This window comes from Vulpes lagopus, chromosome 2, assembly GCF_018345385.1.
Source record: "Vulpes lagopus strain Blue_001 chromosome 2, ASM1834538v1, whole genome shotgun sequence".
In the NCBI taxonomy this organism is placed as follows: Eukaryota; Metazoa; Chordata; class Mammalia; order Carnivora; family Canidae; genus Vulpes; species Vulpes lagopus.
Window position 1 is genome coordinate 124,144,543 of NC_054825.1, and position 14,788 is coordinate 124,159,330.

Sequence of the window (14,788 nt, forward strand, 5' to 3'; positions counted from 1 at the left end):
CACGGACAGTCCCATAGAAAGATGACCTCCACCCGCTGCCGGCCCAGCCTCATCACCCACAGGCACATACTGTTCTGGTGTCTATCGCCAGGAGTTAGCCTGTTCCTTCTGGTTCTTACTGCAAAGCTAACCTCGCAGGATGCATGCTCTTCTCTATCTGTCCCCCTTCTGAAAACATTAAAATTGCTGGGGTTTCTCCGTATCGGTGCGTGGATCGGTAGCCCACTCTTTGCTCCTGCTCAGTTCCACTCCACTGCTTGAATGAGCCGTGCCCTGGGTACCCATCCTCCTGTGGATGGACCCTGGGGTTCTTTACAGGCATTGGTTATTATGAATGAAGCTGTTACAAACATTCCTTACACAAGTACTTTGTACACACGTGCCTTCATCTCTCTTGTGTAAACATTTAGGAGTGGAACTGTCGCGTCACGTTAGTTATTTCCTTAGCTACTCACTCTTTTTGCCACCATCCCTTTAGTCTTCCTATCAGCAAGCACTGCGAGAAAAGGGCATGACTAACACTTTTAACCTACAAAAATGTATAACCTAATTTTTCTTCTCCTGTGGGAAAATTATCTGACCCTTCTCAAAAATATAACCAGTTGTTTTTATCATTTTCTTTCAATATAAATTGTACATTAAAATTTCATTCATGATCTTATATCCTATACGCTGTGTTTTACCATAAGCTTTAAGTTATGATCCACAAATTCCCTACCACTGAGGGTTTCTTGGAAACACTAAATAGTATAGTTCTAAAACTTGTTGGAAGCACCGAAAAACATCTGTTCATGTGGGAAAAAAAAAAAACTGCAAATCGTAACCTGACAACAAATGTTGTGCTTATATCTGGAATACACGCTACTTCGTTGGGTTTTATGATCGAAAAGAAATTTGGAAATTCTCTACAAGCAACTCAAGTCTTTATTCTAAGTGCCTTTTCCAACATGCATGAACCTCATAACACACCATTTTAAGCTATGGTCCAGCAAATCTCATAATTTTGCCATATAGCTAGCCTGTTGCCACTAAATAGACTTCTAAAGACAGTCACCCATGTTGTTCTATGCATCAGTAGTTCTCTGAGCATCTACAAGGAGGTTAATTTGGGGACTGTATTTTGTCATTGTTTTCTAAATGTGTAGAGCCAATGACCTAATTCTGAGACTTGGTAATCACATAATCTGAGATCTACAGGAAAGAACTCTCCTTAAAGATACATCCAGACCCCCCTATGATGTGTACCTTACGAATGATTCTAGATTAGCTCAGGTAACTCAAGCGTTTGCTTTTGTGAGCTCTGTTCTGTAATTCACCCAAGAATTCGTATGTCATTTTAAAGAATAAAAAAGATGGGCATTATCATTGTAAGCTAGACACAATAAACAAGTGGAAAAATTTAGTTTTTAAAGGTATTCCCATACACTAATTAATTTAATTAATTAATTTGTTCGTTTTAGAGAGAGAGAGAGATCAGGGGAGGAGCAGAGGGAAAGAATCCTCAAGCAGGCTCCCTGCTCAGTGCGGAGCCAGACACAGGCTCTACCTCAGGGCCCTGAGATGGTAGGTACCCTGAGGCAACACCGAGTTGGACACCTAACCAACTGAGCCACCCAGATATCCCTCCATACATAAATTATTTTAAACGTCCGATGTTATCAGGTATTAAGGTTAAAGCGGTTGTACTATATCATTTTTTTCCTTTAAAACAGAAAGTTGGCTGTTCTTCTATTTTTTTTGGTTTTGTACCCCGTATTTAAATATTTATCAATTGACAATACTGTATAATGTCAGTGATTTAGGAAACATAAAAAGTTAATCACCATTTCTTTTTTTTAAGATTTTATTTATTTATTCATGAAGAGACACACACACAGAGAGAGAGAGAGAGAGGCAGAGACACAGGCAGAGGGAGAAGCAGGCTCCATGCAGGGATCCCGATGTGGGACTCGATTCCAGGACCCCAGGATCACGCCCTCGGCCAAAGGCAGGTGCTAAACCACTGAGCCACCCAGGGATCCCCTCAATTACCATTTCTTAATGACACCTACCATGGCAAGGCTAACAGCTACTCCATTATCCCACTACTTCTGTGACAGGATGCAGTGACCTATCATTTTGAGTTGCTTCCAATACATTCTCAGTACTGTGAGCAGATAGTTTAAGCAGTTGTTCTCATAATGATAATTAATTTAAGGGACCATTTTTACCCATACAAGACCAGTAATATTCACAGTCTTCCATCAAACAAAAAAGGTAATGAAAGCCATGTCTCAGCCATCAAAAATAATGCAAAGACCTAGTTTAGCATCTACAGCTGGAAGGGATCTTAGCTTCTAGCCTCATCTCCTTTTCTAGAAAAAGAACTTCTCTATAGAATAGAGTCAATAGTTCGTGAATTCTCTCAGCCCACACACTTAACTGGGTTGGAAGGGTTATAGGGTTCAAATTACGGTTAGAATTAACAGTTGGAAAAAAAATAAATTAAAAAAAATAATTAACAGTTGGGCCTCCTGATTTTTCGAAGTCATTCTGCACCAAGTAAACAGGACGTGACATCCATATTTAAGGGTTGGCTTGCAGATTCATATGGAATCAAGATTCTTTCTGCTCTATTATACTTTTACTACTTTTAAAGATGGATTTTTAAAAAATCACTGGGCACAGTCTGATTCTCAATATATATTTATATAAAATAATCAGTCTTATTCATTTGAAAACATCCCTCAACTAAGTAATGGATAGTTTTCAATATTTCTTAAGCACGAAGAAGGATGATTTAAAAGAATAACTTAAGGTAAATTAGGTGGTATTACTGAAAAAGTAGAAAAGCTTTTTCAAAGAATATGGTAAATAGGTAAACTGCTGAGGAATTGGGTAGCCTCACTGTCAAAACAGAAGAGAAATACACAGATAGATCCACCCTGGGATGTGTAGAGAAAAGAGGACAAAAAGGAAAGCAGAATAGATGTTTAACAGAATATTTTTATCTCTCATCTTTCTTTAAAAAATGGCAGAAGGAATTATTTTTTAAAACTATAATGAAATGGGCCAATCTACAAAATAGGAAACAAACAATAAACGAGCAGTATTTTGACTGCAACCCACTCAGACCAGCAGGGCCAGAAAGTCTTTGTTGCCACAAGGCAGCTGGTGTCTGAGTCCACAAAACCCTTTTATTTCAATGTCACATTAAATCCTGGGGCATAAAACCAGAGGCAGACTGCAGAGTCTCTGGTTCTCCAAGACAAGACTGTACAGATCACAACTAAAGTCAAATGCCAACTAACGTTCTCACCTAAATGGAAAAAACAATTTTAATTTAAAAAAGTCTAAAAAATTAATTGTTTATTTAGACTGAGAGAAAAAAGACTGATTCTGACTTGATGTTTACTGATAAAACAGGCTGCTTATTATACAGCACCCTCTCTAGAAAGAATTATCTTATATTTTAATATCTATAGGGGAAATTCGCATAATCACAGAAAAAAAAAGTAGGGGCTTCATTTCCTTTTCACATATTCAGAATGATATCCCAATACTTACAAATCAAATAAATTATAGAAGCAGTGATAATAAAGTTTGTATGGGTACATGTGTTGTAACATCCATGTGGATGTGAGAATTTAATGAAATAAGAAATTGATAACATCTAGGACAATATTAGGCATTATACTAGGCATGATTTCAAAAATCACTTATTCTAATCATGACCTCAACGTCCCACAACCTAATGATTATCCTCAACACTAATTTTACCTCTTTAAAAATATGGTAAAAATAGGGGATCCCTGAGTGGCTCAGTGGTTTAGCACCTGCCTTTGGCCCAGGGCGCGATCCTGGAGGCCCCAGATCAAGTCCCGCATTGGGCTCCTGGCATGGAGCCTGCTTCTCCCTCTGCCTGTGTCTCTGCCTCTCTCTCTCTCTCTCTATGTCTATCATGAATAAATAAATAAACAAATCTTTTTTTTTTTTAAACAAATCTTCAAAAAAATTTTAAAAAGAAAAATATGGTAAAAATAAATGCTGAGGTCTATGTTCAAAAACTATGCTAATCTTGCAGTGATTTTTCGCTTTTGGTCTCCATTGACATTTTCAGGAATTTAAAATTCTAACTAATTAAATCCCTTCATTCTGATACAAATAGAACACAAAATAATAATACAAGTGCTCAGAGAGCATTATTACTTAGGTTCTAGCTTCAAATATTTTGCTCAATAGCCATCACCTTCCTTGGGCCTGCCCTCCTGACTTTAGAGCTGATCTAAGCCCCTCCCTCCCCCCCCCCCCCCCCCCGCACTGTCCCAGGATTGGGAGGTATTTTCTAAAGACATGGTACCTTCTTTAGTTTCTCGTTTAATTCTCTGGCGTTTTCAAAGGTCTTGGTATGTACTGTTTGCATTTCCTCAATATTTTGCCAAGTCATTCATTAAATACATATTTACTGAGGATTTAATATGCGCAAAGCAAATGTCTTGACCTCAGAACTGTCATTAACCCTTATGCACAAACACTCTGAAAAGAAATTTAATTGGCTCTCCTCCCATTCACATTTCCAGAAGTACTTCCAAAACTTTCTTAAAATGTGTTTTAAAAAATTGGTCAGGGTATGACAGTTCCTACTTAAGTACTATGCTCTTGTAAATTTGGGTTTTCAAAATATTTAACGAGGAAATTTGCCATTTTTTCCTACTTTGAATGGATCTCGAAAAAAATTCTTAGTTTTGCATAACCTTAGAGAAACATCAGCGCTCACTAGAAACTGACCTGAGTATTTATTAACTATATACTGTCATGTGTTTATTCATATTCCCAAAATGGAAATACCTGAAACGAACTGCAGTCAATGAAGACAAACCTACACAAGAGAACTGGTCTCTTACTCCCTCACACACACACATACTAGAATATCAGCAGAAGCAGTACCTTGTGATTTTTTAAAAATCAGGTGTATCTGTTCGCCCAGCGGCCCACTTGGCCTTACCTGCAGCCACAACTTGTTGTGCACAGCATCTCTCCCTGTGGCGATACACTGGAACGTAGCATTCTGTCCTGCGTTGACCTCCACGTCCCCCAGACGGAGAAAATGAGGAGATTTATCTGTGAAGGCAGAAAAAAAAAATTAATCTTTTCACACGAAGAAAACGTTCCATGTGACTTTTTCCCAAGAGAATAATGTTGTTAACACTTTTACCTTTGGCCGAGACTAATACCATATAGAAGAAAATGGGAGTTTTCTTTGTGCTGAAAACCCCACTCCCTCTCACAGTTCTTTTTTTTTTTTCCCCTTAATAGCACTATTACTCATTGCCCCATAATTACTAGAACATTCTTGTATACAGAGAGGGCACTCAACAATTACTGCTGAAGGTTGGCCACAGCATGTTGCATATGGGTGATAACAAAACAGTTACAAGTCAAAGAAAGCAAAAGAGACCGAATAATAATAATAATAATAATAATAATAAAAGAGAGACCAAATAAGCAGAAACCAGAGCACGACAGAGAAATGTGACAAAAACATATAGTGGTATCTAACCTACCAACATAGACATAGCCGTTGAACTATTAATTTACAATGTAAACTGTTAGGTCTTTCTTTTCATCTTTTTTTCTTTTTTCTTTTTTTGGTCTTTCTTTTAAAAAAAAAAACATTTCAATAGGTATAATTCTCTAGTGCTTCAAAGAACAAGGGAATGTATTTGTTTCTCTCAAGGAGAGTATCAGTTTAATCGCTGCAAAATCCACCTCGGACTCCTTCATCGTTGGAAGAAAAGTTACCCAAAAGCAATATTGGACCCGACGAAAAGTGATGACTGCGGTCAAAACCTACACGACTTACGTAACTGTCAAATCAGTGTTCTCTATGATCCCCTTGTAAAACTGGAGCTTATTCATGTTTTCAACTAAAAGTAAATACATGCAGGAAAAGTTAAGCCTCGGTAAGTAAAAGCAAGCGCATAGAGGGCCATATCACAGTGAAACCGCTCTTGGGCTTAATTCATATTTTTATTTTCTTTACTCCTGAGAGCCTTTCTTTCAAATTTCTCTTCCACTAAGTGTAAATGAACAGTAGACGGAAACATCATGCTCATGTACTGGTGGACTGAAAGAACTTATTAGGAAACCAACGTGAACTTTGAGGGAGACGGTTTTGTTCCCCTTTTTCTTAGAATGGACTGCCTGGGATAAATGGTCTGACCACGGGCCTGTGACCTCTTTCTTTCACCTCATCTTAGCATCGGCTTTAAAAAGAGAGATGCTTGAGCTAGAACATGAACCAGCACAGTGGTCCTCCCTCTGTGAGCTCCCGGCCAGCAGCAGGGGCATCACCTGGGAACTTATTATGAGAAATGCACATTTTCAGGCCCCACCCCAGGCGCCAGAATGAGAACCGAGGAGGGGCCGCACATCTGTGATTTGCCACCCCTGGTAGGTGACCCTGATGCACCGCGGGGTTTAACACCAGCGCTCACAGGAGCGCGGCCTTGGCCGCCCCCTCCCCCCCGCCCCTGCACAGTGCTCCCCTCCACGCACACGGTGCTTACAACAGGTGAGAAAATTTCCACCAGGAGGATTACTGAACAGACCATCTAGAGTTCATGGGCCCTGTAAAATGCCGTTGTTGGGAGATCTAGGTAAAGTCTGAATTTATGCCAGCTGTTTTGCGTCTGGCTCTACTGAGTGCATGTAATGAATGTCTTTCAGGAAATGTGATGTACACACAAAATTAGTTACACCATCTGAAGACCAACCAATGTGCATCTAAAGACATAATAAAATTATGTGTTAATAAACTGAGTCCTTGTTTTGTCTGATTTCTATTATTTTGTTGTTTCAGATGGATTAGCCAGATATTACTAAAAAAAATTTAGTCTGAAGTTTGGAATACGGTGACCTAATTCATTCTCTTTCCTTCGCGCCAACTTTCAACTAAGCAGATCACATAAGTTAGTGAGGTTTCTTTTGGTTTCCTTTCAGTGGAGCTCTGATTTGTTATTCTTTTTTGCTTTCCAAGACTATTTAATAAAACCAAAAGATGGAGCATGTCCTATCCAGAATTTCATTTATATTCACATTTTGTCCTCCATAGTTAAAGAATTAAAAGAACTCCTTACTGGTGTACCACTAGGTACAATCCTGAGAAATATTTGACTCAAAACTTCTAGAAGGATTTCAGTGTTCTTTTAAAACTGAACGGAAGGCTAGGAGTAACAACAAAAGAGACAGCCACAACCAAGTGATAAACAGTCAACAGTCCTTGCCAATGTACAAGTGTTGAAAGGACACAGAAAAATACAATTCTTAATGACAACCTACCACAAGGATAACTCAGCACTTGGATGTCATCAATGGCAATATAACCACTCCTCCCTCCTGAGACTTCAGCTTCAAATATTACCTGTCAGGAAGAAATAGAAAACATTACAACAGTCATTTTTAAGGAGTTTTCGCAGGTCACAGAGAACAGCTATCGCACACTTATGAAAATTAAATTTGATTTTTACCTTCCAAGAATTAAAAATTTCGCCTTTACTGTAATTTCTTAAATTTTGTCTAGGTAAACAAACAAACAAAAATTACTGAGGTCAAGCAGCTGAAAAATCATTTCAGCAACTGCTACTGTGTGTTAGAGTTCCCGAACGGGCACCCACTAAGCAGAATGAAGAGGCAAATACAGCTAATCGCCTATCTCTAAATTTTCTCTTGTTGATTTTCTCTGTTTTCGTTATTTAAAATACATTAAGCACTGACAATGTACCAAGCAGTGGGCTAACTAGTGAAAATACCAAATGATCTAAACTTTTAAAAATAGCTAAATTTTCACAAAGGCCATTGGCGAGATTAGCAGTATTCACGGCAAAAGGAACAACACAGTGGAATAGAACAGAGCTGTGTGTTTGGGGAACCAAATGCGTGTAATCTGTATGGCTACAAAGGTTCAAAAAGGAAGGTAAGATTTCAGGGCTGGGCATGAGAGGACCTTGAATACCACAGGACCAAAATCAGGACGACAGCCTGCCAATAATTACACATTAATAAATATTTAAAAAACTTTCTATGTTCAAGTATCAGCTCATGTTATAGAGTTTTGTTGTACTATCAATAGAAAGACTTCATATAGCCTTTTTTAAAAATAATGTGTAGTGTGACTTTCTAAGAGAAACCATATTTAGCGTGCACATCTCAATATTCTATTTGACTATGGGCTCCTTTATTCATGGAGATACACAGATTATTCTGGGAGTTTTCTGCATGACATTTTAGGAAATGTGATGGAAATGGATGTCTGAATTAGGGATATAGTATATTCAAAGTGATCTATTAGAATCACACATGCCAAAAAAATAATAAAATAAAAAATAAAAAGAAATAAATTTAAAAAAGAAAGAAAGAAACACGCATGCCAATAAGGTAGAGGGTGGACTAAAAGAAATTCAGACTGGAAACAGGTGAAAAGCTAGTCGTAGTGAAAATAGAGAGGTACGAAGAAAAAGGGAAGATAAAAAGAATGCTAATGAAACAGACAAATTAAAATTTATTGACTTTTTAGATGTGGTGAAACACAGGGCCATTCTGGCTCCAGGCCTGCACCACTGGGTGGCTGTGCTATGGGGATCCCGAGCCGGGACTAGTGATAAAGAAAAAGGTACAAATCTGAGGGAGAAGACTACGTACCTTTCAAACCTGATTTGCCTACGGTACACCCGGGGGAGACCTACTGGGGCACGAGTGGACAAACCGATCTCAAAAATAAGAGACAGGCCCACCATAAAGCCGTATCATCTTCATGGAAGTGAGTCAGTCACAGAGTTAAAAGTTAACACGACGGGTGGGTAAGACGTTGCAGGAAGATAAAGAGGAGAAACCCAGTAGCAGTGTCCCCAGCATCACCCCTTCCCACGTCCAGGCGATCCTCCTCCAGCCGCCCCGAAGGCGACGACGAGGGGGTGCAGCACACCAGGTGCCAGTCCACACCCCCCCGGTCCCCCATCCTGTCACAGACCGTCTCCGGGGCTACTTCTCTCCTACTCTGTCCTTTATGACCACTGATCTCACTGGAACAAGCTGAAGCTGAGAAGTAGGACAGGTTCTTTGTGGGAAGAGAAAGACTTCCCAGTGGAAAGGACGGCCAATCTATGAGCACAGAGATGTGTGTGTGCATGTGTGTGCATCACACTATTTACATCCCATGTAAGTGCATCTGATAGGAAAACAATGGTCATGTCATTTTCCAAATACTGGAACAGAGGCTTAGCAAGAAATAGAGGTGAGAATTAGAGACATTAAATAAAGTATGACTTGGAGTGGCTGTGGAGGAGGCCCCTCTCCTGGAGGTAAGAAAACTCGGACTTGACTCCCGCCTCTCCTGCTTACAAATGCTTGAGCAAATCCTATAACCTTGTAGAGCCAAATCCCAAATCCTTAACATGGGTATAATGCAGCTTTCATTATAAAGTTTTATGAGGATTAAATGGTAGCAGATGTAAAAATGCTATATATAACCCAAAAGGTAAGCTCATCAGCATTGTTAGTATGAGAGACTCGTGCAAGAGTATCCCAGGAAAACACGTTTTATTTGCTTGAATGATAGTTCAAGAAAAGGGAAGGTACAGAAAGAAAAAGTGAGAAAACCATTTTTGAAGGGAAAAAAAAAACCTACATTTTTGTGAACAGACCATATATCGCTGTAATTAATCACTGTTGGTTATTCCACTTCCGCTGTAGCCAACACTAATTCAATTATTTTCATCTCTTAGGTTTATCTTAGTTTCCCTTTCTCCAGTTATTTTGCTTCTTGTGCTTCACACTGGGATAAGCTTATACAGGTCTACTGCGCCCCCTGAGAAAACACTTCTTACTTGTTCATCTCAATTGTGCTCTTATTCTGGACAGTAAATGCAGCCCTGGATTTAAAAGGGGAGCAAAAGAATCTGTTCTTTATTAAAGGAAAAAAAAAAAAAAAAGAAATGTTTCTCTTTTCATTGACCCCGTGTTCTCTGCTAAATGTTGTCTTTGCCTCATTAACAGGAGCCGGAGGAAATTTCTAAGATCAGATTCCTTCACGACTAAGGATCTAATCAGCTTTATCACCTCAGCAGAGCCCTCGCCTCGTAAGGCTCCTCGGCCCTGTCGGGGGAAGCGACTCTCAACAGCTTAATTACGCCAAGTTTGCTTGAGCAGTAGCTCAGGTCAGATCTAATGCCTGGTGTCAGGTAGTCAGCCAGGGCTTCCCACAAGGACAGGGCAACGGAGGCCAGGCCAGCTGTCACCTCCCACCCCCTGGGAGGCCAGCCTGGGGACAGGGTGGACGGGCCCTGCCCCGCAGGCTGGGTGCCCTCCACTCCATTACCTGAAATACCCAAGGTAATGAGTCCAATCAACTTTTTGCTACTCTAGCAACATTCTTGGATTATTAGCTAAACAAGTGAAGTATGGTTGAATGAAATAGAGGTGGGGAAAGGCAACCCATAAAAAACAAGGATCTCATCCTTTCCCAATTACTGCAGAGAATGTACCTCGTGTAATGAGGGAAAGCGGGACTCGTGGTCAGGAAGCCTGGGATCTAACTGCTGCAGCCTGGGATCTAACTGCTGTGGCCTGGGATCTAACTCCTGCGGCCTGGGATCTAATTGCTGCAGCCTGGGATCTAACTGCTGCTATCACCTGCAACCACAGTGACTGATTCAGCTGCATTTTCCTATAGCCTCATCTGGGAAATACTGGCCTTGCCTACATCACATTTTTGTTGTGAACATTGTATAATATGTACACAATGATTTTTTTAAAAGATTTTATTTATTTATTCATGAGAGACAGAGAGAGAGAGGCAGAGACACAGGCAGAGGGAGAAGCAGGCTCCATGCAGGGAGCCCTGACATGGGACTCGATCCCAGGACTCCAGGATCACGCCCTGGGCTGAAGGCAGGCGCTAAACCGCTGAGCCACCTGGGCTGCCCTGTACACAATGATTTAATGATACACGAAGTACACGTAATACAAGATATTGTGGATAGGAGAAAAATCTGGAAAAAAAAAAAAAAACCTTTGTTCTTAATTTTCTTTGAGTATAGTCATTATTGAGTATAGGCTCCAAACTCAGAGACACATTCAGTTTACTCAGTTTTTAAGGGTAACTTTAACTTTTTTTTTTATTATTTTAAAGATTTTATTTACTCATTCATGAGAGAGAGAGAGAGAGAGGCAGAGACACAGGCAGAGGGGGAAGCAGGCTCCATGCAGGGAGCCTGTCGTGAGATTCGATCCAGGGCTCCAGGGCCATGTCCTGGGCTGAAGGCAGCACTAAACCGCTGAGCCACCCAGGGATCCCCAAATATTTTTTAAGGGTAACTTTTTTAAAATTTTTTTAAGGGTAACTTTAATTTATGGAAAAATGTACGTAAAGTTGTACTTTTGCAACTCTGTATATCAAGTTACTTTTGTGACTTATAGAAAATCTAAGCCGGTTTCCTTTTCTAAGGAAAAGAAACTTGTTAGTGTCCACTCAGGGAGGGCTTGAGGGAGGATTAAATGAGATATGCTCAGGAAACATCAGCACAGCCCTGGCACCCAGTAAGCACGCTGTTATGGAGCACCACCATGGAAGAAAGCGTCTATAAAGAACATAGGTACTGAAGTGAAACGTCTTCTCTTTCTTGTCGAAAACTGCATCCTCTGCCCCAATTTGGGGGGTGGGATGAAAGAGGGCCCCTGGCTGGCTCAGTTGGTAGGGCATATGACTTTTGATCCTGGGTTGTGACTTCAAGCCCCATGTTGGGTGTAAAGATGATTTAAAAATAAAATATTTTTTAAAAGTGGATGTATTGTATTTTTATAAACAAAAGTATGTCAGCATCATTAAGTATAATTGACTTCTCTCTCTCTCATGTGAGCTTTAAAACTGCAGTTTCTCAAGGATACATTGTAGGCCGCCTTCTCTCCTTTTGCCATATTTTCTGCCATGATAGAATTGAGAATGACAAGCCTGCAAAAGGATGAGGGGATTGAAGAAAAAAAAAAAGTGTGTAGAGATATTAAAGGGAAATGAAAGTATACGGTGTCACAAAATCCAATGAAAAAAGTCGGAAGTGCAAGAGATGTCAGGACCAAATCCCAGTAAAACATTAAGTAAAATGGAGATTAAAAATACCCTCTTATACATCTTATAACTGGAAGCTTGTACTCTTTGACCAATATGTCCCCAACTTCCCAAACCCTGGTAACCACCATTCTAGTCTCTGTTTCTAGGAGTTTGGCTTTTTTAGACCCCACAATATCAATGATATCACACCAAAGAGTTCAAACTTCCAGTTATTACATGGATAAGAGATCTAACTTATGGCATGGTGATTGTACTTAGCAATGTTGTATCATATACTTGAAAGTTCCCAGGAGAGTAGGTCTTAAATGTTTTCCTCTCAAAATTAAACGGTATTACGTGACATAATGGAGGTATTAGCGAAGGCCATGGTGGAAATCATTTGGCATCATATATCAAATTAACACACTGCCTTAAACTTACACAGTGTTATATGATAATTATGTCCCAATAAAGCTGGAGAAAATACCCCTTATATGTGCCATTCAGATTAGGGATGATCAAAGAAAGAGCCACCTGTATGAAGTAACAGAAATGGAAACCATACTGGACAATGATGAAGACAGCAGAGGAGGGGAAATGAATATAAAGACTCCCACAGGAAGTGTGCCTGAATTGGTAGAGAGAAATTTAACTAAAAATGGAAGAAGAGGAGTACGTGGCTGCTCTGTAGAGCACACAACTCTTTTTTTTTTTTTAAGACTTTATTTATTCATGAGGGACACAGAGAGAGAGAGAGAGAGAGAGAGAGAGAGAGAGAGAGGGGCAGGCAGAGACCCAGGCAAGGGAGAAGCAGACTCCATGCAGGGAGCCCAATGGGGGACTCGATCCCAGGACCTCAGGATCACGCCCTGGGCTGAAGGTGGTGCTAAACTGCTGGGCCACCCGGGCTGCCCAAGCACACAACGCTTGATCTCAGGATTGTGAGTTCCAGCCCCCCATTGGCTATAGAGCTTACTCTAAAAAAAATAAAAAAAATAAAAAAAAATTAAAAATTAATTAAAAAAATAAAAATAGAGGCGATCCTCCTCCAGCCGCCCCGAAGGCGACGACGAGGGGGTGCAGCACACCAGGTGCCAGTCCACACCCCCCCGGTCCCCCATCCTGTCACAGACCGTCTCCGGGGCTACTTCTCTCCTACTCTGTCCTTTATGACCACTGATCTCACTGGAACAAGCTGAAGCTGAGAAGTAGGACAGGTTCTTTGTGGGAAGAGAAAGACTTCCCAGTGGAAAGGACGGCCAATCTATGAGCACAGAGATGTGTGTGTGCATGTGTGTGCATCACACTATTTACATCCCATGTAAGTGCATCTGATAGGAAAACAATGGTCATGTCATTTTCCAAATACTGGAACAGAGGCTTAGCAAGAAATAGAGGTGAGAATTAGAGACATTAAATAAAGTATGACTTGGAGTGGCTGTGGAGGAGGCCCCTCTCCTGGAGGTAAGAAAACTCGGACTTGACTCCCGCCTCTCCTGCTTACAAATGCTTGAGCAAATCCTATAACCTTGTAGAGCCAAATCCCAAATCCTTAACATGGGTATAATGCAGCTTTCATTATAAAGTTTTATGAGGATTAAATGGTAGCAGATGTAAAAATGCTATATATAACCCAAAAGGTAAGCTCATCAGCATTGTTAGTATGAGAGACTCGTGCAAGAGTATCCCAGGAAAACACGTTTTATTTGCTTGAATGATAGTTCAAGAAAAGGGAAGGTACAGAAAGAAAAAGTGAGAAAACCATTTTTGAAGGGAAAAAAAAAACCTACATTTTTGTGAACAGACCATATATCGCTGTAATTAATCACTGTTGGTTATTCCACTTCCGCTGTAGCCAACACTAATTCAATTATTTTCATCTCTTAGGTTTATCTTAGTTTCCCTTTCTCCAGTTATTTTGCTTCTTGTGCTTCACACTGGGATAAGCTTATACAGGTCTACTGCGCCCCCTGAGAAAACACTTCTTACTTGTTCATCTCAATTGTGCTCTTATTCTGGACAGTAAATGCAGCCCTGGATTTAAAAGGGGAGCAAAAGAATCTGTTCTTTATTAAAGGAAAAAAAAAAAAAAAGAAATGTTTCTCTTTTCATTGACCCCGTGTTCTCTGCTAAATGTTGTCTTTGCCTCATTAACAGGAGCCGGAGGAAATTTCTAAGATCAGATTCCTTCACGACTAAGGATCTAATCAGCTTTATCACCTCAGCAGAGCCCTCGCCTCGTAAGGCTCCTCGGCCCTGTCGGGGGAAGCGACTCTCAACAGCTTAATTACGCCAAGTTTGCTTGAGCAGTAGCTCAGGTCAGATCTAATGCCTGGTGTCAGGTAGTCAGCCAGGGCTTCCCACAAGGACAGGGCAACGGAGGCCAGGCCAGCTGTCACCTCCCACCCCCTGGGAGGCCAGCCTGGGGACAGGGTGGACGGGCCCTGCCCCGCAGGCTGGGTGCCCTCCACTCCATTACCTGAAATACCCAAGGTAATGAGTCCAATCAACTTTTTGCTACTCTAGCAACATTCTTGGATTATTAGCTAAACAAGTGAAGTATGGTTGAATGAAATAGAGGTGGGGAAAGGCAACCCATAAAAAACAAGGATCTCATCCTTTCCCAATTACTGCAGAGAATGTACCTCGTGTAATGAGGGAAAGCGGGACTCGTGGTCAGGAAGCCTGGGATCTAACTGCTGCAGC

At 40.6% G+C, this 14,788-nt stretch overlaps 1 protein-coding gene across 3 annotated transcripts in view; it reads right to left on the reverse strand.

Moving 5' to 3' along the window:
- PTPRK (protein tyrosine phosphatase receptor type K) overlaps positions 1 to 14,788 on the reverse strand; it is a 553,399-nt gene that overhangs the window by 266,786 nt on the left and 271,825 nt on the right. For all 3 annotated transcript variants that reach the window (XM_041730420.1, XM_041730427.1, XM_041730431.1), the window contains 2 exons: positions 7,321 to 7,402; positions 4,985 to 5,100 (listed from right to left, as the gene is read on the reverse strand). In XM_041730420.1, coding sequence (XP_041586354.1) covers positions 4,985 to 5,100; positions 7,321 to 7,402 — 198 coding nt within the window. The remainder of the gene's footprint in view (positions 1 to 4,984; positions 5,101 to 7,320; positions 7,403 to 14,788) is intronic.